The 27,705-nt window shown below is 38.0% G+C and overlaps 1 protein-coding gene across 3 annotated transcripts in view; it reads left to right on the forward strand.

Moving 5' to 3' along the window:
• The window catches only part of MSH3 (mutS homolog 3), a 182,616-nt gene that overhangs the window by 142,810 nt on the left and 12,101 nt on the right, over window positions 1–27,705 (forward strand). For all 3 annotated transcript variants that reach the window (XM_024994619.2, NM_001434983.1, NM_001102305.2), the window contains exons 20-22: window positions 2,560–2,717; window positions 23,074–23,260; window positions 26,976–27,105. In XM_024994619.2, the coding sequence (XP_024850387.1) occupies window positions 2,560–2,717; window positions 23,074–23,260; window positions 26,976–27,105 (475 nt within the window). The remainder of the gene's footprint in view (window positions 1–2,559; window positions 2,718–23,073; window positions 23,261–26,975; window positions 27,106–27,705) is intronic.

Consider the following 27,705-nt stretch of genomic DNA (forward strand, 5'->3'; position numbering starts at 1 on the left):
CCTTTTTCAGTTTCTTTCAATAATATTTTGTAGTTTTCTCTGTAGAAGTCTTGTTCATTGTATTACGTTTATTCCTAGATATTTGATTTCTTTTGATATTGTGGTAAATTAGATCATTTAAAAAATTTCCAGTTACTTGTTGGTAAAATGTAGAAATAATGTTGGCATTTGAATACTGAACTTGTACCTAAAGCGCTTGCTCATTTCATTTGTAGATTCTAATAATTTTCATAGATCACTTTAGATTTTCTGGTAACATAGTAATGACATATAGGAGTAATGACAGTTTCATTATTCTCTTTTTAATCCTTATACCTTTTATTTCCTTTTCCTGCATTTTTAAAAGTGAATGGATGTTTAATTTATTTTGTTAATGTTATTTTATTGTTATTTATAATGTTAATTTATTTTGTTAACTGCCTTTTGAATATTAAACCACCTTGTTTTCCTCAAAAATTCTAAATGGTTTATATATCTTTGGATTGTCTTACTAATATTTTATTGAGGAGTCTTGTGTATGTATTTGTGGATAAAGTTGACTTGTAAGTTTTCTTTCTTGTAATGCTCTTGGTCAGGTTTTGGTGTCAAGATCATGGTGGCTTTCAGAAATGATTTGGGAAGAGTTCTCTATTGTTCTATTCTCTAGAATAGTTTTTGTAAGATTGATACTATTTTTTTCTATTTTGTTTTTCAGTCGCTCAGTCGTGTCCAAGTCTTTCCGACCCCATGGACTGCAGCACGCCAGGCTTCCCTGTCCTTAGTGGGAAAGTTATCTCAGTTTGAGTTTTTCTTGTTGAAGGACTTTTAATTATAGATTTAAAATCTTTAATATATACTGGATTATTTTCTATTTATTATATTATTTTTTATCAATTTTTTAAAAGAACTCTGCTCATTTAATCTGAATTTTCAAAGCATTTCATATGCCAAATGTTTGTTTATAATAGGTTTATTATTTTTTAATGTCTGTAGAAAAATTAAAAAATGTTTGCTCACAAGTTGTATCATTCAGGGCTTCCTTGGTGGCTCAGACAGTAAAGAATCTGCCTGCAATATGGGGACTCTACCCTGGGTTGGCTAGAGCTCCTGGAGAAAGGGTTGGCAACCCACTAGAGTATTCTTGCCTGGAGAATTCCATGGACAGAGGAGCCTGGGGGGGCTATAGTCCATGGGTTGCAAAGAGTCAGACACAACTGAGAAACTAACACTTTCACTTTTACAACTTAGAGATGGAATAGGTTTACTTTTTATCCCCTCAATTATAAGGCTTTATAATGCTTTAATCTGATACCCCCATTATTTGCATGAGGCATCTCAACTCCTCTTGGCTCTTCTCTATTTTTTTCTTTCCTTATCATTGATAATTATTCTTTTCACCCCTGTCATACCTTTTGGTTCCTCATAACTTCTCATTTACGGTCCCCAGTGTTGTGTAGCTTCATTCTGCCTTTCTTATCAACCTCTCCTCTGGTTATCAATAGATTGATCCTTTCCATGGTTCTTGGGGCTTCTCCAGTGGCTCAGTGGTAAAGAATCTGCCTGCAGTGCAGAAGCCACAGGAGACACGGGTTCCCTCTGTGCATCAGGAAGATCCCCAGAGGAGGGCATGGCAACCCACTCCAGTATTCTTGCCTGGAAAATCCTATGAACAGAGGAGCCTTGTGGGCTATATATAGTCCATGGGGGCTCAAAGAGTCAGACATGACTGAAATGACTGAGCATGCACGCACGCACTCCATGGTTCTCAATTTCAACTCCCAAGAGATGATTTGATGAGCCTAGTTTCAGAAGACGTTTATGTCTTCTCTTAGGCTGTTGGTCAGTTATGGATCGGCTACTCTTGACCAGGCAGGTATAGCCAAGGGCGTTGTGTTCACATAATAAAGCACGTGGATGCCTAAGGCTGACTCCTCTGTAGAGGACTGCAGTTGGATGGTTTTTCTTAGGATATACTTGGCAAGTACTAGAATTGTTTAATACAGGTAATTTCTAGAAATTAAATCACAGCAAGCATTGCAGCTTTTCTGCCTTTTTCACTTATTCTGGTGAAATGCCAGTAAGTAATTAAATGTTGATAAAATTGATACCTAGAATTTGGTATTATCAATCTCTTTACTGTCTATATTAAAATCTGTAACTAAAAATATCATGTGCTACCAATTCAGATTAGGCCTTCTGCAGTTAGATAAATAATACCTGTGATTTGGACATATGGAAATTGATAGATTTTAAATGTAAGTAATATAAAAGACACTCATAAGCAGATTAATGATTATTTAAAGAGAAAACCATAGGGGTTATCTCATCTAGGTTGATTCTTGTTATTTCCTTTTTTATACTCCGAAACAACCTTGTGCACTGCTGAGAATTCACTGTTCTGTAATATCACAGTTCAAATTGAAAACAGAGAGCTTCTTTCCCTTTGTGATGCTTAATGGGTGACATTTAAATACCACAGCATAATCTTTGCCTAATACATTCCCATTTATGGAATAAATTATAGATATTATATAGAACCCCCTCTGGTACAATAAGTGAAATTGCTTTTTAATTTTCTAGGGGGACTCGGAGAGAGTAATGATAATTACCGGACCAAACATGGGTGGAAAAAGCTCGTATATAAAACAAGTTGCATTGATTACTGTCATGGCTCAGATTGGCTCCTATGTACCTGCAGAGGAAGCCACAATTGGAATCGTGGATGGCATTTTCACAAGGTAAAAACACGAATTCTATTTGGATATATTTCTGGCAATAAATCAAGACCACAATGTCACATGAATTTTCTTACGTACATATTTAATTGAACAGATTTGCTGTATAGGATTTTGCTATTTAGAATTTAGGAGTTTAAAGAAATCACTTCATCATGAAACTAATATCAGAAGAGACCTAGGAGATCATTTTGTCCAGTAGTTTCCAAGTTATTTTTAGTTACTGAGCTCTTTCTTTAAAGGAAATCATGTGTAGAAGATCAATCAGAAGTAGAGAGCTTGGAGACTTGGTTTCTAGGCTCTGTAGAGAAGTCTGCTATCCATGTTTTATTGGTGGTCTACCTTCCCTGTTTTATAGATGGGGAACTGAGAACAGACTGGAAAAGGCACTGGCCCAAAATAATTTAATTCATATTCGTTTTTGCTTTAAGGACATAACATGAGGCTAAGACTTACCCTCAACATATAAACCTAAATTGTATGCCATATTTGGAATATAGGTGAAATATCCTGGTCTCATGGGTTAAGATTCATAGTTTAATCTACTTATTCAGATTTATGAGTTCTTAAAGCATTATTTATACTTCCTACACTAATTTTTAGAAAAAAGTAAATATACTCTATAGCACATAGTCAAAGTATGTCTGTAGAGTATCTGATTTATTTTCCTGCTTATTTAATATTTGACCCTTGAACACATTAGAATATATCACATGCTAATATTCATGTATTTGAATAGACATTAGAATACTTTAAAATTTGGTCTTATATCTAAGAATGAGCAAAAGCAAAGCAACTTAAATTCTGTTTTATGCCATATCACCAAACAGATGTTATTTTGATTTCCATATATTTGTAAATTAACTAGGCCTCCCTGATAGCTCAGTTGGTAAAGAATCCGCCTGCAATGCAGGAGACCTTGGTTCAATTCCTGGGTCGGGAAGATCCCCTGCAGAAGGGATAGGCTACCCACTCCAGTATTCTGGCCTAGAGGATTCCATGGACCGCATAGTCCTTGGGGTCACAAAGAGTTGGACACAACTGTCTTTCACTTTAAAGAAATTTTAAAAATCTTTCTTTAGTTTTTAAAATTATAATTAATTTTCTGTTTCCTATATAGATATTTTTATTTTGGTTACATTATTAGGGAGAGTGACAGAGAAGTTTTATTAGGAGAAAAAAGATGTAAAGAAAGGAAAATAAAAAGAAAGGAAAAAATATCTTGGTCCATGTAAGGTAACTTGTCTGGAAGAAAATCTAGTTAGCAGAATATCAGGAGTATTTTTATACACAAGTAATAGAAAAGAAAATAGGTTTTACTTTTCTCATTGAACAAAAAGGCCTGAAGTAGGTGGCCACTTCTGGTGCTTTAGTGGCTCTGCAGTTTTTTTGCCTTCTCCTGATAGTTGCAAGATACTTACTGTGAATCTAGACATCACGTTGATATTCGCATGAGGAAAAAGTGAAAAGGAATGCAAAGACTTCTCCTGTTTTCAGGAAGTCCATACCTTTTTGGAAGCTTCCCAGAAAGCTTTCACTTATATTTCACTAACCAGAACTGTGTCTCATGGCAATAATTATAAGGGAAACAAATTATGAATTGGTGATTTTGTCTGGTTTTATAATGGAGTTAGGTAAGGGACAGGGTGTTCAAGAATAGATTCAGAAGTAACCTGAAAATAGTTTCTATCACAAGGAATGAATTCAGTGATAACAACAACTAACCTTTATGATAATAACATATTTATAATATTAATATAATAACATTCTTATCAATGAATAGGCACTGTTCTGTGTACATAAAATATTTATATAAAGTACATTCAGTGAGAGCAAACATAAGCCTTCTGGAAAAGGACAACACATATTAATTTCAACAAACTTGGATATTTATCCATTCGTTTTCATTTGTTCATTCATCCAGCATATACTAACTTGACATCTAACATGACAAGCACTAGGAATACAAAGCAACCATAGTTTCTGTTCCCATGAAATTTCCTGATGGAGAAGATTAGCATAAACCAAAAAGTCATATAAAGAAATGTAAAATTACAGATATGACAAATCTACAAAGGTTGTGTACAAGAGGCTACGACTGCCTGTGGTACTGGGATCTGATCTGGTCAGGAAGGTCAGGGGAAGGCTCCCTTTAGCAAGTGATGTATGTGTGAAGGAGGAGTTAAATTGAAGAAAGAGCATTTCAGACCAAGGAAGCAGCATGTGCAAAGTTCTTTCACATTAAAAACAACAACAACACGTAGACGACAGAGTGAGTGGTTGCTCTCTAGGGGAGCATGCTTTTCAATGAAGGTATGAAGATGAAGAAAATAAGCAAGTTACACAGAGTGTAGGCCATGTTAGGAGTTTGTGTAAAAGCCATGGGAAACCACTGAAAGGCTTGGCACGATCACCTCTACACTGGCTGCAGTGCAGAAGATATGTGGAGAAAGGACACAGTTGATCAGACCAGTGTTATCAGTAGGCCCTTGCAGTGGCCTTGGTGAGAGGTATCAGTAGTTTGAACTGGGATGTAGTGTTAAAGTGGAAAGGAGTCATAATTGAAAGGCAGTTAGAAGATAAATCAACAGGACTTGATGACAGATAGGTATGAGGCTGAGATAAATAAGTGGTGTTTTCAGAGATGAGAGTAATTTGTGCGTCTGGTTGGAGAATGGTGGCATTTACTGGAAGAGGATGATTTTTTTTTTTTTTTTCATGGATCCTGACTTTAGTTTTGTTTTTAATTTTATTGGAGTATAGTTGATTTACAGTGTTGTTTGTTTCAGGTGTACAGCAAAGTGCTTCAGTTATAGATATACACATATCCATTCTTTTTCAGATTCTTTAGCCATACAGGTTATTATTGAATATTGAGTAGAGTTCCTTGTACTATATAGTAGGTCCTTGTTAGTTATTTATTTTATATATAGTAGTGTGTGTATGTTAATTCCAAGCTCCTAATTTGGGTGACATCTTGGTAGTTGTCTTCCTCTGCCTGGCTTACTTCACGTAGTATAATAATCTCTAGGTCCATCCATGGTGCTGCAGATGGCCTTATTTCATTCTTTTTGATGACTGAGTATTGACTTTATGTTTGTATGCAGTAGATAGAAACACTCTTAGACCTTAAGAAAGCTGTCATGTAGTCAGTTGAATATAAAATTTGAGTTCAGAGGGAGAGAGAAAAGGTAACAATATAGATTTGTTGTGAGACATCTTTGTGTAAGGTGGGGAGTGAAATCCTGGGTGTGGATGGGATCCTGTTGGCAGAGAGTATAGTGAAGAAGACAGTGTTCCAAGATTGAGCCTTAGAACTGCCAACATGTCATGGCTGAGTAAGAAGAATAAGCTTGAACAACCAACAGAGGAGGAGTAGCCAGAGAGGTAGGGGAAAACCAGGACATCACAGTATCGTGGGGGCATGGAGAAGAGTGCTTCAAGGAAGAAGTGGTCCACAGTAGTTGAATGAGATGAAGCCTCAGAAGTCCACCTTGGTTTTAGCAAAATGGATGTGACTAGTGACCTTTGCAAGAACCATTATGTCTGGGTGGTGGGAGGTTATAACTTTAACCCTCCAGTTATAGAAGGTTCAACAGTAAGTGAGAGGTTAGGAAATAGAGTTAGTAGACGACACTGGAGCAGATTGGCTGGGAAGAGGAGGTGAGAAATCCAGTAAGGGACTTGTTTTGTTTTTGAATGGTAGACTTGAACATGTTTAAGAGGGATGTCCAGTGGGGTATGTTTATGTCCATGAATTTATGATTCTAAAAAAAGATGCATTGGTCACCTTGGAGGGTATTAGAATGAATTCATGATATTTAAAATAAGAAGTCATTAGTCACTTTGGAGAATGAGAATTTAAAGATAAAGGGGAGAATCAAGCAGCTACCATGTCTTTCCAAAAAGATGATGAGAAGAATTTTCCCTTTATATCAGTATTCCAGCTAGCAAAGAGGGAATAGTGGAATTAGAATATAACCGTACCCCCCCCCCACTTTTTTTTTTTCAATCCCTAATGTCATTATACATCTAGGCAATAATTAGAAATGGCAGCTAATGTCATGAAAAGAGAGACAACCAAACATTAGGTAAAAGTTTGTAACACAAGCTATGAAATCAGGGCAAACAAATCAAATCTGAATCTATTTGGATCTCTAGATCTGTCTGAAACATAGAGAGATACTGGTTTTTTATACTGCATGATTGAGCACAGCTTTAAAACACTAGTTAATTAGCAAACTTTTAACTGTGAATCAGTTAAAGAAGTAAAGAAATAAATAGATTATAAAGATTTAAACACATACATATAGAACATTCTCTTATGCTTTCCGTTTAAGTAGCTGTTGTTTCATGGACCTCAAGGTCATGCTTATATTGATAGAAGCAGTCTGCCATCGGCCCTGAGCATCTCTGCATGTACCTGCTAAGTATACCAAGAAAACCTGATTTCTCCCTACCTAAGCTTTTGTCAGGGGTGGACTTGCAGTAAGCAATATTGAGAGAAGAAGTGACATCTCCCCTCAATGAGAAAGCTGGCTTCTGTTTGTTGTACAAGTAGTCAGTCCTCAAGCTCAGTGTTTCTGCTGATTAACGACCCACTGCATGCACAGTAGCAGCATCCATGGTGAGCCCTTTGCCTTCTGCCTACGGGACGGAACAGCTGATGCAAACCAACATGGGTAATAAGTCCTTTGTCTCTGACTCAGGATTTTTGTGTCTTTTGACAGCACCCATGAAACGGGTGCTGGATTAACGTGACGTAAACAGAATAAAACCCAAGACTTTGGCCAGTACTGGATGGGTCACTAGGATTCTTTTATCTCTTGATAATATCAACCTAGACAGCGTATTAAAAAGCAGAGACATTACTTTGCCAACAAAGGTCCATCTAGTCAAAACTATGGTCTTTCTGGTAGACATGTATGGATATGAGAGTTGGACTATAAAGAAAGCTGAGCACTGAAGAATTGATGCTTTTGAACTGTGGTGTTGGAGAAGACTCTTGAGAGTCCCTTGGACTGTAAGGACATCCAACCAGTTCATTCTAAAAGAGATCAGTCCTGAATATTCATTGGAAGGACTGATGCTGAAGCTGAAGCTCCAATACTTTGGCCACCTGATGTGAAGAGCTGACTCATTGGAAAAGACCCTGATGCTGGGAAGGACTGAAGGCGGGAGGAGAAGGGGATGACAGGATGAGATGGCTAGATGGTATCACCGACTCACTGGACATGAGTTTGGGTAAACTCCGGGAGCTGGCGATGGACAGGGATGCCTGGCATGCTGCGGTCCATGGGTCACAAAGTCTGACACGACTGAGCGACTGAACTGAACTGGATTGAAAATGTAAGTAGATGGGTTAGTATCGGGAAAGGATGGAAGCTTTAGAGCCAGAAAATGTAGGTTTCCATACAAATTCACCAATTTCCTGACCATTCACTAGTTACTTCACCTAGGGCCTTGAAAGCAGTATGATGTCCTTTTATTTAAAGGAAAAAAAAAAAAAAGATGTGTTATAATTGATTACAAATCCCACTTTTCCACTTAACAACCATGTGACCTTTACTAAATTACTTGACTTTTCAGTGTTTCAATTTTATCACCTATAAAAATGGAGATTATACTGTGTCGAGACTAGCTCGACAAGCAAGGTTTCCGAAAGAGCTATACAGCGAGAGAATGAGAAATGAGACCAAGAATTCAGAAAAAGGCGAGGATCAGGGAACCAACACCGCTCCAAGGTGAAGGCGCCGAAACTGAATCCAAGCCGGCTTTATTGTACTTTCAGCCATGAATGAAAGAATATGTGGGGTATTAAACTATAACTCATGTGGCCTTCAGGGCCAAAGAACAAAATGATCATTAACCATTGAGTAATTAGGAAACAGTAATCAATAACAAATCAGTAACTAAGACTAATATTCTTATCTATAGAGTTTCCACCAGATACGTAAAAGATGTGACTCTGAGACACCAGTTGAGAAACAGTCTCGGGTTGGTTTTCCGACCTCAGGATCATATCTTGTTTTCAAGATTATGAACTGTTCCCTCTGGACTTGTTCCAAGAGTCTCATGCCTTATAGCATCCAGTTTATCAATAATTCAGTTCAGTTCAGTCGCTCAGTCGTGTCCGACTCTTTGTGACCCCATGGACTGCAGCATGCCAGGCCTCCCTGTCCATCACCAACTCCTGGAGTCCACCCAAATCCATGTTCATTGAGTCGATGATGCCATCCAACCATCTCATCCTCTGTCATCCCCTTCTCCTCCTGCCCCCAATCCCTCCCAGCATCAGGGTCTTTTCCAATAAGTCAGCTCTTCGCATTAGGTGGCCAAAGTATTGGAGTTTAAGCCTCAACATCAGTCCTTCCAATGAACACCCAGGACTGATCTCTTTTAGGATGGACTGGTTAAATCTCCTTGCAGTCCAAGGGTATCTTAAGAGTCTTCTCCAACATCACAGTTCAAAAGCATCAATTCTTCTCCTCTCAGCTTTCTTTATAGTCCAACTCTCACATCCATACATGACCACTGGAAAAACCATAGCCTTGACTAGATGGACCTTTATTGACAAAGTAATGTCTCTGCTTCTTAATACGCTATCTAGGTTGGTCATAACTTTCCTTCCAAGGAGTAAGCATCTTTTAATTTCATGGCTGCAGTCACCATCTGCAGTGATTTTGGAGCCCAGAAAAATAAAGTCAGCCACTGTTTCCACTGTTTCCCCATCTATCTGCCATGAAGTGATAGGACCAGATGCCATGATCTTCGTTTTCTGAATGTTGAGCTTTAAGCCAACTTTTTCACTGTCCTCTTTCACCTTCATCAAGAGGCTCTTTAGTTTCTTTTGCGGCACTTCCCAGGGCCTGCTTTTCTTTTATTCTTCCTGTCTCCTACAATACTGCTTAAATCACAGATTATTGTGAGAAATAAAAATTAAGTGTATGAAGCACCTGGCGTGTAATAGGTGCTCAGTAAATTGAGTTTTGTTCCTGCCAGAGTCTGTGTCACTAGTATTTTGGGCTGTAGAGTCTGGCTTCGTCTGTATGTTAGTGTAGCGCTCCCTTTCTAACAGCTTCAGGTCTGACACCTATAGAACAAAGGTTTGATAGTATCAGCTTTACAGGCTTTGAGAATATTTTTTAAAGGATGTGAAACCACTATGAATTTTTGGTCTTAGTTGTTATCCTTGAAAGACATTAACCAAATATAACCCCCCTGGCACTTACTCTTTTGGAACTCTCAGGATGTAAGACAGATAAGAATCGTCGACCCTGAGGCTCCAGCCCCACAGAATGGAGCGGTGGTAGAGCCCTTCCTCTTGTTACTCAGGATGTAGCTGACACGGTGGGTGTTCACATGAGATGTGAGCTGCTTCTTTCACACTGATGGCATGAAGGCGTGCCTGGAGCTCAGGAACCAGGGGCCGCCTTAAGGAACCAGAGTAGTGACCAGTCACTGCATAAGACAACACCTGAGCTGTAAACCTTGCCAACACTAAATTTGTTTTTTCAGTATACAACAGCAAAGTTGCTTCAGTCGTGTCTGATTCTTTGTGATGCTATGGACTGTACCCACCCAGGCTCTCTGTTCATGGGATTCTGTAGGCAAGAATACTGGAGTGGACTGCCATGCCCTCCTCCTGGGGATCATCCCGACCCAGAGATCAAACCCATGGCTCTTGTGTTTCCTGCATTGGCAGGCAGGTTCTTTACCACTGGCACCGCCTGGGAAGCCCAGTATAGTAGTGTTCATTCTGAGTTAACTCCTTTAAACACAGTAGTTTATTCAGCTACTTGAAGATACATTTTATAGTTACCTGGTCTTGGTCAACCCATCCAGAGGTAGTATTACATAAAAGAATATTTTTGTTAAAATACATGAAAAAGAGCTGGTTACAGAGCCTGGCGTTCGGTATGATTCCACTTTTGTATGAGAAATTATATATGTAAATATATGCAGTGCAAACCATCTAGATAGAAGGCTCTATTCCAAAATCATTGTGAAGGATATGGCATTATGGTGACTTTTTTCCTTTGGTTTATGAATATATTTTAAATTCTGAAATAAACATGTAATTAAGTAAATACCTCCCCAACCCCCCAGTTAAGGGTAGTATCAGTCAAAATGAGATGTTTCCTAGGAGTCTACTGAAATGTGTATTTGGTTGTTGTCTGGGAATACTTTTTTCCTAGGGTAAATTTCTCTTCCTAACTCAGTTGCATGGAATTTGGGGTTCGAAGCTTTAAAGCTTCCCAACAACACATCAGATCTTGTTTCCAAAGTTTCAACCGAACCTCTAAGTAGCCCTAGTTCTTCCTACTAGGAATTGATGGCTTTCTGTGAGATCAGTATACCTGGTGTTTTTGCTTTTCATAACAGAAACATTGCCATTTGCATTTTTAACATCTCCCTTTGTGTACATTGGATTCTTTGTAATGGAGCTTTTAAAATAATGTTGGTACTGAACCCTAATCTCAGGGGTTCTAATTTGGGGTGGGGTCTGGAAGTTGAATTTTTCATGTATCCAGATGGTTTTGAAGGTGGCCAAGATTGAGACACATTTCCCCAAGCCCTTGCTGGAGAGTTCTGTTGATTAATTATAAAGTAATAGAAACTTCTTACGAAAACTGTTTGCGATGTAATGGGGTATAAAGTGAAATGTTTACCTTCTTCTCAGGCCAGCATCTATTTATGGTTCTTTATACAACTTTCTCAGAGAAGGCAATGGCACCTCACTCCAGTACTCTTGCCTCGAAAATCCCATGGATGGAGGAGCCTGGTAGGCTGCAGTCCATGGGGTCTCTAAGAGTCAGACACAACTGAGCGACTTCACTTTCACTTTTCACTTTCATGCATTGGAGAAGGAAATGGCAACCCACTCCAGTGTTCTTGCCTGGAGAATCCCAGGAATGGGAGAGCCTGGTGGGCTGCCGTCCATGGGGTTGCACAGAGTCGGACACAACTGAAGTGACAGCAGCATACAACTTTCTGCAAATTTACAAGTATACATAAATCTTCTCTTTTTAAAATGTTAGTGTTAGTCATTCAGTTGTGTCCGATTATTTGCAACCCCATGGACTATAACCTGCCAGGCCCCTCTGTCCATGGAATTCTCCAGGCAAGAATACTGGAGTGGGTAGCCATCGCCTTTTCCAGGGGATCTTCCCAACCCAGGAATCGAACCCAGGTCTCCCGCATTGTAGGTGGATTCTTTACCATCTGAGCTACCAGGAAAACCCAATTATATTAATACTAAGTATTATTGTTTATGTAGCTTGCTTTTATTTCCTAATTTGTGGGGCTCAGAGGTTAAAGCATCCACCTCCAATGTGGGAGACTCGGGTTCGATCCCTGGGTCGGGAAGATCCCCTGGAGAAGGGCATAGCAACCCACTCCAGTATTCTTGCCTGGAGAATCCCATGGACAGAGGAGCCTGGCGGGCTATAGTCCACGGGGTCGCAAAGAGTCGGACACAACTGAGCGACTTCACTTCACTTCACTTTGAGTTGCCTATCAGTTCATATGGATTAGAATCACACTGTTATTGGCTGCTGTATATTTGCCGTGCAGAGGTTCCCTGAACTCTTCAGCCTCTGAAAGCTCCATCTGGGATGCACTGCACTGCTCTAGTAGAAAGGACCCTGTTCCCTATCCATTCTTTGTCCTCACCTTCTGTTCTTGTTACCGTTGGAAAGGAGTCTGTGTGGACCACATTCAGTTGTATCCCTAGGATTTTATTTTATTTTATTTTTTGGGTTTTTTTTTTTTTTAATTTTATTTTATTTTTAAACTTTACATAATTGTATTAGTTTTGCCAAATATCAAAATGAATCCATCACAGGTATACATGTGCTCCCCATCCTGAACCCTCCTCCCTCCTCCCTCCCCATACCATCCCTCTGGGTCGTCCCAGTGCACTAGCCCCTAGGATTTTAAACTTTTACTAGGGTATGGTTTAACATTATGCCCTCACATTTTTCATTTGTTTATCATGAAATTATTCAGACATACTGCAATCGCCTATGTAATTTGCACCCTCCTAAAGAAACAGAGCATCACCAATACAGCTGAGCCCATAGTCCTCCCAGGTTCCTTCCTCTCCAGTCCCTCCAGAGTAACCGTCCTTTTTGACTCTGGTTTTTACTCCACGAATTTCTCTGTATTTTTACAATATAGGTATGTTTTGAAACAATACACAGAATTATTTGGCATGTTTTTAAACGTCTATAAGTGGCTTTCCCCCGCTCAGTGTTTTATTTATGAACTTTATTGTTGTGGATTCATATAATTCTAGTTCACTCATTTTTCTCTAATTGTGGTAGTCCATTGTATGCATGTACCATAGTTTATCCATTTTTCTTTATTAATATCTAATATCCAAATTGGTTGCAAATCTCAAAAGTGCTGATACTTGTCTTACACACATGTAGTACACAAGTGAGTTTGCTGATTCTAGACTTCATCTGGGAGTGGGATGGTAGAGTATAAGGAAAGTGCACCTGTCTTGGTCTTCAAGGAGGCTGGACCAGTTTAGAATCCCATCAGCAGTGCGTAAAATTTTTCCTGATGCTTTAAAATGAATTAGAATAAGAATACCCATTTGATGATGTTTCTCTATATTCTCTAAAATTGCTCTTAAAGACATTTTCATTCCTGTTACTTAATGTGTTTTACATAAAGTACCATCTGATAAATCACTTTTTATTAATGCTAAGGAAATTTTTTTCCTTCATGTGCATACACTGCCTGTTTACAAAGAGATTTGAAGCAATTTATTAACCTTCCCTAACAAACCACCAGGCCTCTTGTTTTCAGCGAATGGCTGCTTCCTCTTTAATTACTTTTTGTGTTGATTGCCAGGAAGGCAAGAGCTAAATTCAAGGCAGAAATGTGGAAACAAATTCGGGGTTTGTTTTTCCCCTTCTCTTTTTATATGGGACTATTTCTCCCATGAGTACTTCTATAGCATGATTCTGAGAACAGCTGTTTCAGAATCAGAGATTCTTATTAAAAATGATATTTTCTAATAAGGCCTGTCACAGACCTATTATATTGGAATCTTTGGCCTGAGACCCTAAATTTAGCATTTTAAAAGCTCATGCTATATTTGCTGTTCAAATTTGAAAATCTGCTGTATGGCTTGTAATATTACTTTCCTATTCATTGTAACTCTTCTGTTATAAATATATTATTATTCAAAATCACTGCAAATCTTTTTTTTGCTCAGTGGAAAAAATAATAAAATCTAACATATATGCATAACATGTGGCTCCAGGCTGTATCTTTAAATTGGTTATTTTTGCATTATTAATTGGATATTTACAACACTAGGACTAAATTCATGTTTTGCTTAAATATTTATTGAGTACCTACTATGTGCTGTTTTATAAGGAGACTAAATAAACAGATGAAAAGCTATAAACAAGAGGCTTTGGGATGAATGTTGTAACCTCATATGAATGTTGAATGTTGAACCTTTCTCTGAATAAGAAGCATTTTTTAAAAATAGAATTTTCTCAAACATATTCATTTGGCCATAATTGGTATATTTATATCAGTGTATTGTGATATATATACTCATCAGTGAAATATTTCTAGACATTTATTTCCAAAGATCATTAACATCTTTGAGTGCATCACTGAATTAAGATCTATTTTTTGTTATCCTGATAAATGCAAACTTAAACCTTATTCAGTGCTTTAGACTCAGTAGTTAAGTTTTAGAAAAGCGATGACTTATTGTCTAGTTTTAAAATAAAACAATTGGCTTCTCTCAGCATAATTTATGTCTATTTATGTCAGTTAAATGTTGGTAGAAAGGAGTATTTACATTAATTAGTAATTTTCATGCCACGCTCCCCACGTAAACTCTTACTTATGGCCCCCAGCTTCAGCAATGCTGTGTAACCAGAATGGCTCCAGTGTGTTTATTTTGAGAGAGAATTTGAAGGTAATAGGTCTTCAGATACTTAAATTAAATTATCTTAAATGTTTGCTTTTGGCTGTGTGGATGATAACTGGTCTGTTTGCCCAATTTAGTTTAATTCAGGACATATTGATTGAGTACCTACTGTGGAGTATTTATACTTTATTAAAAAAATATATATCCTGGTTGAATAGAAAGAAAACATCTTGAGTCAGTATGTGTTTGTCTAGTTGGTAGTAAATACTAGCACTAAAAACCACATTATATTTTACTAAATGAGTGGGCTGTTGAGAATTTTATTGGCATCAGAAATGTTACCTTATGAGTGTCTCTCTGGTTTATTTAGCTCCTATAGCTTTGTCTGCCAAACAGGAGATATCTCACTTCATCTTTTTGATGGGAAGTGGTTGTATGAATTTAATGCTTCAGAGTCACCTGAGGGTTTGATTTGGTTTAATTTTAAGTGTAGATTCCAGGCATGTCCCTGAAATGTAGATTCCCTGGAGATTCAAGTGTTACCAGTATGATGAAGGAGGTTTTGGGACTCTGTAATTAAGAACCCCTGCTTAGGTCTTCTCCTTCTTTAATTATGTACTTTTTTTTTTTTTAACTGCGCTATATGAGCTCTTTGTATGTTTTGTAAATTAATCCCTTGTCAATCACATCATGTGCAAATATTTTCTTGTATTCTGTAGGCTGTCTTTTCATTTTGGTTACAGTTTCCTTTGTTGTGCAAAAGCTTTTAAGTTTTTAGGTCCCATTTGTTTATTTTTGCTTTTATTTTTGTTACTCTAAGAGATGTATCTAAAAAGATATTGCTGCAGTTTATGTCAAAGAGTGTCTGCCTATGTTTCCCTCTAGGAGTTTTGTAGTATTTGGTTCTGCCTTTAGGTCTTTAACCATTTTGAGTTTATTTTGTATATGGTATTGGACTTCCCTGGTGGCTCAGACAGTAAAGCGAGACCTGGGTTCGATCCCTGGGTCGGGAAGATCCCCTGGAGAAGGAAATGGCAACCCACTCCAGTATTCTTGCCTAGAAAATCCCATAGACGGAGGAGCCTGGTAGGCTACAGTCCATGGGGTCCCAAAGAGTTGGACACGACTGATATGGTATTAGAAAGCATTCCAATTTCAATCTTTTCAATTCTTTTCAATATAATGGTCCAATTTCCCAGCACAACTTATTGAAGAGACTAGAGACTGTCTTTTCTCCATTGTGTATTCTTGCTTCCTTTTTCATAGATTAATTGACCATAGTAGGTGCATGGGTTTATTTCTGAGCTTCCTACTGTGTTCCACTGATTATGTATGTGTTTTTGGTGCCAGTACCATACTATTTTTATTACTATAGCTTTGTACTATAATTTAAAGCCAGGTAGCCTGATTCTTCCAGCTCTGTTTTTCTTTCTCAGGATGGCTTTGGCTATTTGGGATCTTTAGTATTTCTATGAAACTTAAAAAAAATTTTGTTCCAGTTCTGTGAAAAATGCAATTGGTAGTTTGATAGGGATTACATTGAATCTATAGACATTTCTCCAAAGAAAACATAGAGATGGCCAATAGGCACATGAAAAAGTTCTCAGTCTTGCTAATTATTAGAGAAATGCAGATCAAAACTACAATGAGGTATCACCTCACTCCAGGCAGAAGGGCCATCATCAAAAAGTCTACTAATAATAAATGCTGAAGAGGGTGTTGGAAATAAAGGAGCCCCCCTACACTGTTGGTGGGAATGTAAATTGGCACTGCCAGTATGGAGAACAATATGGAGTTCTTTAAAAAACTAAAAAATAGAGTTGCCATATGATCCAACAATCCCCCTCCTGAGTGTATATCTGGACAAAGGTATAATTTGCAAAGATACATGCACCCAGTGTTCATAGCAGCACTATTTACATAGCCAAGACATGGAAGCAACCTAAATGTCCATTGACAGATGACTGGATAAAGATGTATGTGCACAATGGAATATTACTCAGCCATAGAAAAGAATGACATATTGTCATTTGCAGCAACAGGAATGGACCTAGAGATTATCACGCTCAGTGAAGTAAGCCAGACAGAGAGAGAAGAATATCATATGATATTGTTTATCAGATCAGTCGCTCAGTCGTGTCCGACTCTTTGCGAGCCCATGAATCCCAGCACTCCAGGCCTCCCTGTCCATCACCAACTCCCGGAGTTCACTGAGACTCACGTCCATCGAGTCAGTGATGCCATCCAGCCATCTCATCCTCTATCGTCCCCTTCTCCTCCTGCCCCCAATCCCTCCCAGCATCAGAGTCTTTTCCAATGAGTCAGCTCTTCGCATCAGGTGGCCAAAGTACTGGAGTTTCAGCTTTAGCATCATTCCTTCCAAAGAAATCCCAGGGCTGATCTCCTTCAGAATGGACTAGTTGGATCTCATGTGGAATCTAAAAAAAAAATACAGTTGAACCTGTTTACAAAACAGAAACAGACCTGCAGACATAAAAAGCAAACTTATGGTTACCAAAATGGAAGGGAAGAGGGGATAAATTTGGAGGTTGGGATTAACATTTACACACCACTGTATATAAAATAGATAACCAGCAAGGACCTACGGTATAGTACTGCTGCTGCTGCTGCTAAGTCGCTTCAGTCGTGTCTGACTCTTGTTGACCCCATAGATGGCAGCCCACCAGGCTCCCCCGTCGCTGGGATTCTCCAGGCAAGAACACTGGAGTGGGTTGCTATTTCCTTCTTCAGTGCATGAAAAGTGAAAGTGAAGTCACTCAGTCGTGTCCGACTCTTAGTGAGCGCATGGACTGCAGCCTACCAGGCTCTTCCAGCCATGGGATTTTCCAGGCAAGAGTACTGGAGTGGGGTGCCATCACCTTCTCTGACTGTATAGTACAGAAATTCTAAAAAATATTCTGTGATAACCTGTAAGTGGAAAGAATCTGAAAAAGAATACACACAAACACACATGTATCTGAATCATTGTGCTGTACACCTGAAACTAACACAATATTGTAAATCAACTATTTATTTTGTTTAGTTGCTCAGTTGTGTCTTTTGTGACCCCATGGACTGTAGTCCACCAGACTCCTCTGTCCGTGGGATTTTCCAGGCAAGAGTGCTGCAAAATACTGCCGTTTCCCCCTCCAGGGGATCTTCCCAACTCAGGGATTGAACCCCCATCTCCGTGTCACCTGCATTGCAGGTGGATTCTTTACCACTGAGCCATTGGGGAAGCCCTCTATACTTACATTTTTTTTTAACTAAAATATTCTTTAAAAAAGAACCTCTGCAAGTGACTCAGAAACATATCTAGGTTTAGGAGCTATTATTCAGTCTCCATGCTGGACGTTTTACACAAGGGAAAACAGATTGTGATTTGCTCAAGCTCATACAGTTATAACAATGCCTCCTTTGATTGTGTCGGATTTCCCTCTTATTAACTAATACTTATTAATTAATAAGGTTAGTTTTTGCCCTCATGACTGATTAATCTTATCCTTCCTTTGATGGCTTTAATTGTTTGTGTTTTTTTTCACAGAAAATAGTTAAGAAATAGTTAATTATTTTCCTTTGAATTTCTTGGGACCATCCCCCTGAGTAGACTAGTAGATGTTTTGAGAAATGGTTTGCCCACCCGGCACACTGTGAGTTTCTTTTGCTAGGAGAGCACCTTGTCCTTCTTGCGTGGCCTGCGTGTACTCTGTAGGTGGTTCTAGTGGTTGTGGTTTCATGTGAGCCCATAACAGTCTGGCATTCCTGGATTGCTGCCTTGATTCTCAGCATGTTTCCAGCGACCCAGAAAGATTGCTGTAGTGGTTTTTTGCTTGGTTATGTTCGCAGTTCACTGTCATAGTTGTTATAAATTGACTTTAAATACCATAGTGTGATCTGATTGCAGCTGTTAGTAGAAACAGGTAAACTAGAGAAATAAACCTTTTTCTTTTCTATTATAATAATCTCGTTGCTGCTAATAAGGTATTTTTGATATTGGTAGAAGAAAGCTGGTTATTTTTCTTGGTAATTACAATCATTTTGCCTTGTCTTAAAGTAATGATACAGTAGAATATAAAGTGTTTTAAATGTATCAGTAGAGTACAAAGTATTTTAATGTATTGTGATTTTTTTAAATTAACATGTGTTTTTCTGATGACACTGTAAAGCTTGTTCATTGCAAATTTAAAGCTATAGAAAAGCTCAAAAAGGAAAAAAATTTAGATCACCTGTAATTCCATGACCTGAAAACCATTGTTCTTTAGGTATATGACCTTCCAGACTTTTAAAAAGTGCACGTGTATAGTGGTAAGTTATTTGTGATTTCATTCCATTGCTGGGTTAATGTTTATGTTTACTTAAATGTGATACAAATCTACTACTTCACATTTCTGTATGCCTTTTAAATGCCATGGTGTATAAACAGTTTTCAATATTTGGTAACCATTTTCAGCTTTTTCTCTTCTTAGACTTCAACTTTTTTTCCCTTAGACCACCCTTCTTAAAAATTAGAGTATTTTGCTATTCAGGAGATTATTTTCCTTTTGTAAAATTTATATAATATGCAAAAACAAACAAACAAACCCAAGCGAAGATACCAATACTGCACAAAATTCTGCAAAGTTTTTAGCAAAGTGAAGTGAGTAGAACATCTTCAGTTTCAAAAAGAAGGCAAAATGAGCTAATATAAAAGGCCTTCTGTACAAAACAGAGTGCAAATAGAGTGTGCTTTCACTTATCTGAGAAACTAGAAGAGGTAAATTTGTAGAGACAAGCGCTGAGGGAAGGGGAGATTGGGAAGTTAGTTTTTAAAGAGTTATTTTGAGATCATGAAAAAGTTCTGCTGATGGATAGTAGTGATGACTGTACAGCGTCGTGAATGTGCTTAATACACTGAATTATGCACCTAAAAATGTTAAAATGGTAAAGTTTAGTTGTGTGTGTGTGTGTGCATGCTGTTGTTGTTATTTAGTTGCTGAGTCGTGTCCAGCTCTTTTGTGACCCCATGGACTGTAGCCCATCAGGTGCCTCTGTCCATGGGATTTCTTGGGCAAGGAGTGGGTTGTCGTTTCCTTCTCCAGAGAATTTTCCCAGCCTAGGGATCAAACCTGAGTCTGCTGCATTGGCAGGCGAATTCTTTACACTGAGCTACCTGGGAAGCCATGTATGTATGTATGTGTGTATGTATATATATATATATATATATATATATATATATATAATAATATATACTTTTATTATGTCAAAAAATACCGATGCATACAAATAATCTTTGCCTCTATTTAGCAATTTTGATATTTAAGCTCCAGTTACTTTCTTTCAATATAAAGAATCTTTTTCCCCCCTGTTAATTGCAGTATTTCTCTCATGCTAGCATTTTCCTTTCACAAGGCCCAGAGATTGTGTTTTGAATGGACAGAGGCCCACCCATTTGCTATAATTTAGAAACATCTAGAATGTTATTTCAAAATATCAAGACTTCATAAAAACAAACCCTTGTTCAAATTTTCATGAAAGTGTTCTTGACTTTAGAAACTGATTCAAAAAAGTAGTAATTTCTTTTCTCCATTAATGCTTTATTAAGCTTTGTTGACCTATATAAGGGTTATAGACGAGGAGTGGGTAGGGGATTAGAAAGATTAGTGAGCCTCCACTCCTAAAAATATCAGAGTGATTTTTTTTTTTCTTAATCACATATCTGTAACCTGTCTACTCAGAGCAAACTCTGAGATGAAACCTAAAGAGTGCGTTTCCCATTTTTCACTGCATATGAATACAAATACAGGCAGAATGATAACAATGACATATGTTCTGAAATTCCTTAAATCTCTAATATATTTTAACATTTGAAAAATTCAGGATCATTGTCTTGTAGTATGTCTTGTAAATGCTTGTTGGAGTGATAGAAAATTAGAGACTTTTTGTTAAGGATGCTAAACCTTGCCTTGTTTTTAAGTTATTTTAGGCAGTTTACTGGGATATATACAACAGAGCAGGATAATAAGAAAGTAAAATCGTATTCAAAGGTCAAGGAGAAATTAGCATAGAAACATTAGATGAAGTCACAGTTGCTGTTTGCTATTATTTTAAGATGTTATTCAATTGTTTCCTAGTAACCAGGACTAAAAGGAAAATGTGTTTAGTGATAAAATTCTTTGTCCATCAGAATCTTACAAAGTTATTATATTGCTGAAGTTTATGGGAAAAATTAATTTCTTAAGAAGAATCTCTTAAATTTCTTAGGAGAAGTTAACAGAAAATATTTTTATCAATGAACAAGTTGCCACAGTGACAAACACATACTTCCCCAGTGACCCCAGTGACTGTTTAATTGCCAGCATTTCTTCATTGTCTGCTGAGCAGCATTGCTACTTTATCATCAGGTGCTATGGAAAAATGGAATTGTGAAAGAAAATGCGTTGGCTGCTAATAATGCAGTGGCCTTCAGACTGTTCTACAGGGTGTTAATATTCCACAGAGCCCCCTCTAGGTGGGAAGGTGAGCCTCATAGTGTTGGGCTCTTGGCCACATCAGTGTTCCTTTTGTCTCGTCTGCAGAGTGAGTTTCTTTATAAGATTTCATGTGAACAAAGGATTTAACAGGTAAAAAGATATTTGAAAACCACTGGTCTTATAGAGTCGAGATCATTGTTTAATAAAAATACATCCAAGATCCACCCAAACCTGGCCCAACCTTCTTAAGGACAGAAACCCTGTAATACTGTGAGACATGCTGATACCATGGGATTTGGTTTCACGCGTTTTGATGCCATGCGGGCTTCCCAGGTGGCGCTAGTGGTAAAGAATCCACCTGCCAATGCAGGATGCAAGAGACGCAGGTTCCATCCCTGGGTCAGGAAGATCCTTTGGAATAGGAAGTGGCAAGCTGCTCTAGTATTTTTGCCTGGAAAGTTCCATGGACAGAGAGGCCTGGAAGGCTACAGTTCATGGGGTTGCAAAGAGTTGGACATGACTGAGCACGCACACACAGATCAATATATAAAGCCACCCACCTATCAGCCAAAGATATGTTCGTGTCATCAGTTCACAATCAGGAATAAAATAAAATATCGTTAAGTGAGGATCAAACATTAATATTCTGAAGAATTCAGTGTGGTTGCAGAGATAGGGAAGTTTAATCTTCTTGCTTTGTGGTAGGGAATGTATTGGTAAAGTGAACTTTGAAATTGAGGTAAATAACAGAATTTGAACTCTGATAAAGTAACGAGAATGCTCCTAAGTTAGCAACATTTCAGAAATTATGTTTTGTGGTTGCCGATTTGAAAATAGATAAAATCAGCAGCACTTTGAGTAAACCCCTATCACCTCCATCAGAGATGTAATTAATTATAGTTTCTAAATGCCACTAGATCAGTTCTAAGGCTCCACCAGTCTTGCATGGGGGCGAATTACACTCTGTCTCCTGCCCACTGCAGGGTTCCAGTCACAGATTGATGAAGGCTCGGTTTCACCATGAGTTCCTCCAGAAATAAGAGATATATTATCCTCCCGTGGGTCACATGTGAACTGTTGTATAAAAGCTAAATTGCTGAAGGTATTTTGCTGAGAAAATATTAATAGTTACAGCATTTACAAAGCTGGCTAGTGGGTCAGAGTCAATTCTAGGTTTTGCCGCTGACGGAGTTGCCTGGAGTGCATATACCTAATTTCATCCCCGCACCCCAGTTTCTTTTGTGCATTTTCCGAAATGTGTTCTATAGACCATTATTGTCAGACCATTATTGTAGACCTTGAAACTCCAGGGGAAGTTTCAAGGGCCTGTGGTTAAATGAGTTTGAAATGCTGTGTGCTAGATATGCTGTAAGAAATGCATAATGTGTAGTAGAATATTAAAGGCTCTGAGAAGTCTTATAGGAAAGAACTCTTAAATCTTTTGAACCTGTTTCTTGACATCTCTAAAGCACTTCTATTCCATGAAGTCCACTTTAGAAACCTGTATTAGGTATCTTAGGCTATTAAACTTTTATACTTTTAGTTTGAATAAAAAATAGTTTTATCTTATTCAATGTGGTCCTTTAATTTGTAATATCAGTGTGGAATCTTAAGGAAACACTGGAAAAAGCCTTTGACTGTACAGTATACTATTACTCATGGATTTTAAACACAGCAACACAGACAAGTATTATTTTGCCCTGTAAATACCAAAACTTCTGTTTGAAATGACTAGTCAGAAAATGGCCTAGTCAGAGGTTCCCCTGCTTTTCAAGAGCTCTGTCCAATACATTGGATTCTCTCCAGAATGTTTCTATAAAGTGCCGTTTGATGTTAGACACAGTTTACATACAACATTTTTTTGGTTTGCTTAATGTAATTTCAGCTGTTATTGGCTCAAAGTACATAGACTCATGGAACTCTTTTATAATGATTGTTCAGAAAATAATGTCTGGCATCCTAATAATGAGGGAAAATCAAGATGTTGTCGTTTTGTTTATAGGATGGGGGCTGCAGATAACATATATAAAGGACAGAGTACATTTATGGAAGAACTGACTGACACGGCAGAAATAATAAGAAAAGCAACACCACAGTCTTTGGTTATCTTGGATGAATTGGGAAGGGGGACGAGCACCCATGATGGAATCGCCATTGCTTATGCTACACTTGAGCATTTCATTAGAGATGTAAGTATCTTGCGTACCTTTTTTGTATCCTGACCTCAGTTTCTAAATATTCAACACTATCTTTGTTATAGTTGATCCTATTCCTGCAATTGATCATTCAGATGCTATACGTGGAACTCAAGTAGATTGGCCCTAAATAATGTTTGAGTTCTTTAATGTGTCTTCCTTTATTTAGCTGAAGTGGAATAAACCTGGTCAGTAGGAGAAAGGCCTCCTTGGCAATATTTCCACCTAGAAACTGTATCTTACTATCCTTGACAAACTAAGTTAAGATCAGAGACCATCTACCTTCAACCCAATTCTTGAGAAAGGAACCAAATAAGAGATAGTACCATTTTTGCCTTGTGAAATACTTTTTCTCAGCAGTATCCTAAAAGATCTCCATATAAGGCCTTTGAGCTGATCTTCTTGAGTCTCTGTTTTAGTAACCCCCCTCCTTCAGTGTGTGTCCTTTTTTTTTTCAGAGTTTGTTCCTAAGCATCTCAATGTACAATTTTACTTGTGTAAAACTTTCTATCCCTGTCACTTTCATCAGACTCTCCCCATTACATAGTTAATGATGATATATTTTGTTAAGACAAATATTTTCTTTAAAAAAAGAAATTCTGTATTTGCAGAAAGGTATAGCTCAGGAACTTTTCTTTAATCATTATAGGAACTATATATCATGGATTCAATAAAGTCCTATATCTACCTCCAAAACACATTTTTTTAACATTCAGTTAAGAATACTACTTAGCTGTAAAAAATGAAATTTTGCCATGTTAAGCATCGTAGATAGGCGTTATGCTAAGGGAAATAGGTCAGAGAAGGACAAATACCGTAGGATATCACTTTTTATGTAGAGTCAAAAAATACAGCACACTAGTGAATATAACAAAAGAGAAGCAGACTCGCAGATATAGAGAACAAACTGTTGGTTACCAGTGGGAGAGGGAACGGGGAGAGGCATTATAAGGTTAGGAGGAAAAAGGGATGTTACGGGATTATAAATCATGTGTGTGAAACTTTTGAAAATTGTAATGTGCTATAGAATTTAAAGAATTTTTCACTTAATAAAAAATTATTTAAGATACTCCTTTTTTTTGAGCCTTCAGGAGCAAATTATGACAGAGCTGAACTTGTCAACTTTGAATTTAATTGTATCTACTCTGTAGAAGTCTATCAGTTACTATGACCACATAACACATTACCCCTAAACTTAGTGGCTTAAAACAACAATAATCATTCATGATCTCTTGGAGTGTCTGGAGGTGAGGAAACTGGGAGCAGCTTGGCTGGGTGGTTTTGGCTCAGGGCCTCTGCTGAGGTTGCAGTCTGGTTGTCGGCCAGGGCTGGAGGATCCTCTTACAGTGTGGCTCAGTCACATGGCTGGCAAGCTGGTGAGGCGATTGGCCAGGGCCCTCAGTTCCTTACCTCGTGGGCCTCTCCATGGGCTGCTTGAGCATCCTTACAGAGGGGCGTCTGGCTTCCCCCAGAGGGAGGCATTCCAAGAGGCCAAGGTTAGAAGCAACAGAGCATTTGATTTTGCCATCATGTTGTTGAGTACACAGGGCCAGCGCTCTTCAGTGTGGGAAGAGGGTCCTCCAGAGCATGAACAACGAGGAGTGAAGATCGCTAGGGCCACGTTAGAGTCTGTCTGCCAGAAGCAGTTTGTCAAAATTCCAGAGAGTTATTTAAGAATCTTCAGGAACAAATTATGACAGAAATGAATTTGTCACTTCTGTTTTCATTGCTTCTATAGCAGTTTTTGGATATTATAAATGTTGGTGAAGAAAGTCTTAGGTAAAATTTATCTTGGAGGAAAGTCATTGAAGAGGATTCTTCAGGAACAAGAGTTCTAACCTTTTTATGGTTGAAAATATTTATTTTTCATGATGTCTATTGATCACTAGAATGGGGAAGAGAGGAGGAATTGGGGAGGCTCTGTGTTGCTGCATTAAGCTGAGTGTGGCCTTGATGAGGGCAGTGGTGTAACCCAAACCCTTAGATCTTCCAGCTAGAAATGCCTTTCAGCTAAGGGAAGGGGCTCCAGGGAGCCAGCTGGTCCTAAGATGCTTCAGGGCAGATTTTAAGAGCAACTTGTCAAAGAAACCCTGCCTTAATAAGTTTATTTGTACTTGTTTTTAGACAGAAGACATATGTTCTGACTTTTAATAAGGCGGATGGCAGATGAATCAAAACGAGTTCTTTAATTCGATTACTCTTTTCTGCTAATTTTTAGACCAAGATTTGATGTTAACTTCCCCTAAGACAAGGATTTCTAGAATACATAGAACGTGTGCTTTGAAACAATGCTAATTAAGTAACTCACAAGTCCGTACTGATAGTGACAACACTAAAGTAAATTTTAAAATGGTGGGGGTAGGGTGGGAAGAAGGGAAAGCTCTACATTACAAAATGCCAGCTAATAAATAGAGAATGCTGTTTTTTAAGTTGACGTTTATCAACTCTGACGATAATGACTGATTCTGGCAGTGATGATCAATAGATGGTAAGATTGTTTCAAAGTGTAACCCCACAAGTTATTTATTAATTAATTAAGAAGAAGAAAGGTGTCAGTACAGTGAAGAATGGGCACGCACTTAAACCAAATAATCAGATTTAGCATCCCCAATAATAGATCAGATTGACACCGTGTGCCTTTTGATGTGATATATTGGAAAGATTATGTCACCTACATGTATATGTAATATTCCTGGCATTAAATTTTGATCTGAATTTAATCAGGAGAAAACAATCAGGTGAATCCAAACTGAGAGAGATTATGCAAAACAACTATCTTGGATACTTCAAAAATTTTAAAGACATAAAAGTCAAAAAAAAGAGAAGTCTGGAGAAGTCTTCTAAATTAATGGGTACTAAATAGACATGACCAGATGTACTACATGAGTCTTGATTTTTTTTTAAAATATAAAGAGGTTTCTAGGGACTTCCCTGGTGATCCAGTGGCTGAGACTTCCAGTACAGGGGGCCTGGGTTCAATCCATGGTTCGGGAACTAGATTCCACATGCCGCAACTAAGACCCAGCATAGCCAAATAAATAAATATATTTAAAAAAAAAGAAATTTCTAAAGAACATTATTGGGACAGTAAGAGAAATTCACAGACTACATAGTTAATAAACAGTGTCAGTGAAAGTGTTAGTCGCTTTAGTTGTGTCTGATTGTTTGCCACCCCGTGGACTATAGCCCACCAGGCTCCTCTGTCCATGGAATTCTTCAGGCAAGAACATTGGAGTGGGTTGCCATTTCCTTCTCCAGGGGATCTTCCAACACAGGGATTGAACCTGGGTCTCCTACATTACAGGCAGATTCTTTACCCTTTGAGCCACCCGGGAAGCCCAAATAGTGATGTATCAATGTTAAATTTCTTGAGCATAATAACTTTATTTTGGTTATGGAGGAGAATGTTTTTATTCTCAGAAGATAGAATCTTAAGTATTTAAGGATAAAGTTTCATGATGTCTGCAGTTCTTAAATGGTTCAGGAAAAAAACTATGTGTGTTCATGTGAGTGTGTGTAGAGGAGGGAGGAAGGAAGAAAGGGGAAATACAGCAAACTATTAACAAATGGCTGTCTAGATAAAGAATATATGAATGTTCATTGTACTTTTCTTGCAGCTTTTATGAAGGTTTGAAATTTTTCAAAAAAAAGTTGGAGAAAATTTTAAATTTAAAAATAAAATAACTTTCATTATGTCTCACTGCTTTAGGTGAAATCCTTAACCCTGTTTGTTACCCATTATCCACCAGTTTGTGAACTGGAAAAAAGTTACTCACAGCAGGTGGGGAATTATCACATGGGATTTTTGGTTAACGAGGATGAGAGCAAACAGGATGCAGGTATGAATTGTTCTTGCCGTAAGTACAACTATCATTCTGTTGGCTTTTGTGACGAATAACCCAAAGTTCATAGGAGTATGAACTTACTGCTTATTAATAATAAAACTATGAATGTCGATTGTAATTGACATTTGTCCAACATCATTTTCTCTAAGCTTTGGGTCAAACAGAGTTTGCATTTCTCCTCACCATCTCTGAGTCCTTCTCTAGCCCTCTTTATCTCATTTTTCTTCAAGAAGAAGGTGGGGTGAGGGGGGAACATTTAGATTTTACTCCTAGGTCCATCTTAGGAAAGATGCCTTAACAGTCAACTATATTAGTCATCTTTGAAAAATACTCAATATATTTCCCAAAATATGATTTAACATGAATTACTTACTAAGAGCAATATTCTATACTTGCTGTTCAGTCGCTCAGTTGTGTCTGACTCTTTATGACCCCATGAACTGCAGCACACAAGGCTTCCCTGTCCTTCACCATCTCCTGGAGTTTGTTCAAAGTTGTGTCCATTGAGTCGATGATGCCATCCAACCATCTCACCCTCTTTTGCCCCCTTCTCCTCTTGTCCTCAATCTTTCTCAGCATCAGGGTCTTTTCTAG

This window comes from Bos taurus, chromosome 7, assembly GCF_002263795.3.
Source record: "Bos taurus isolate L1 Dominette 01449 registration number 42190680 breed Hereford chromosome 7, ARS-UCD2.0, whole genome shotgun sequence".
Classification (NCBI taxonomy): domain Eukaryota; kingdom Metazoa; phylum Chordata; class Mammalia; order Artiodactyla; family Bovidae; genus Bos; species Bos taurus.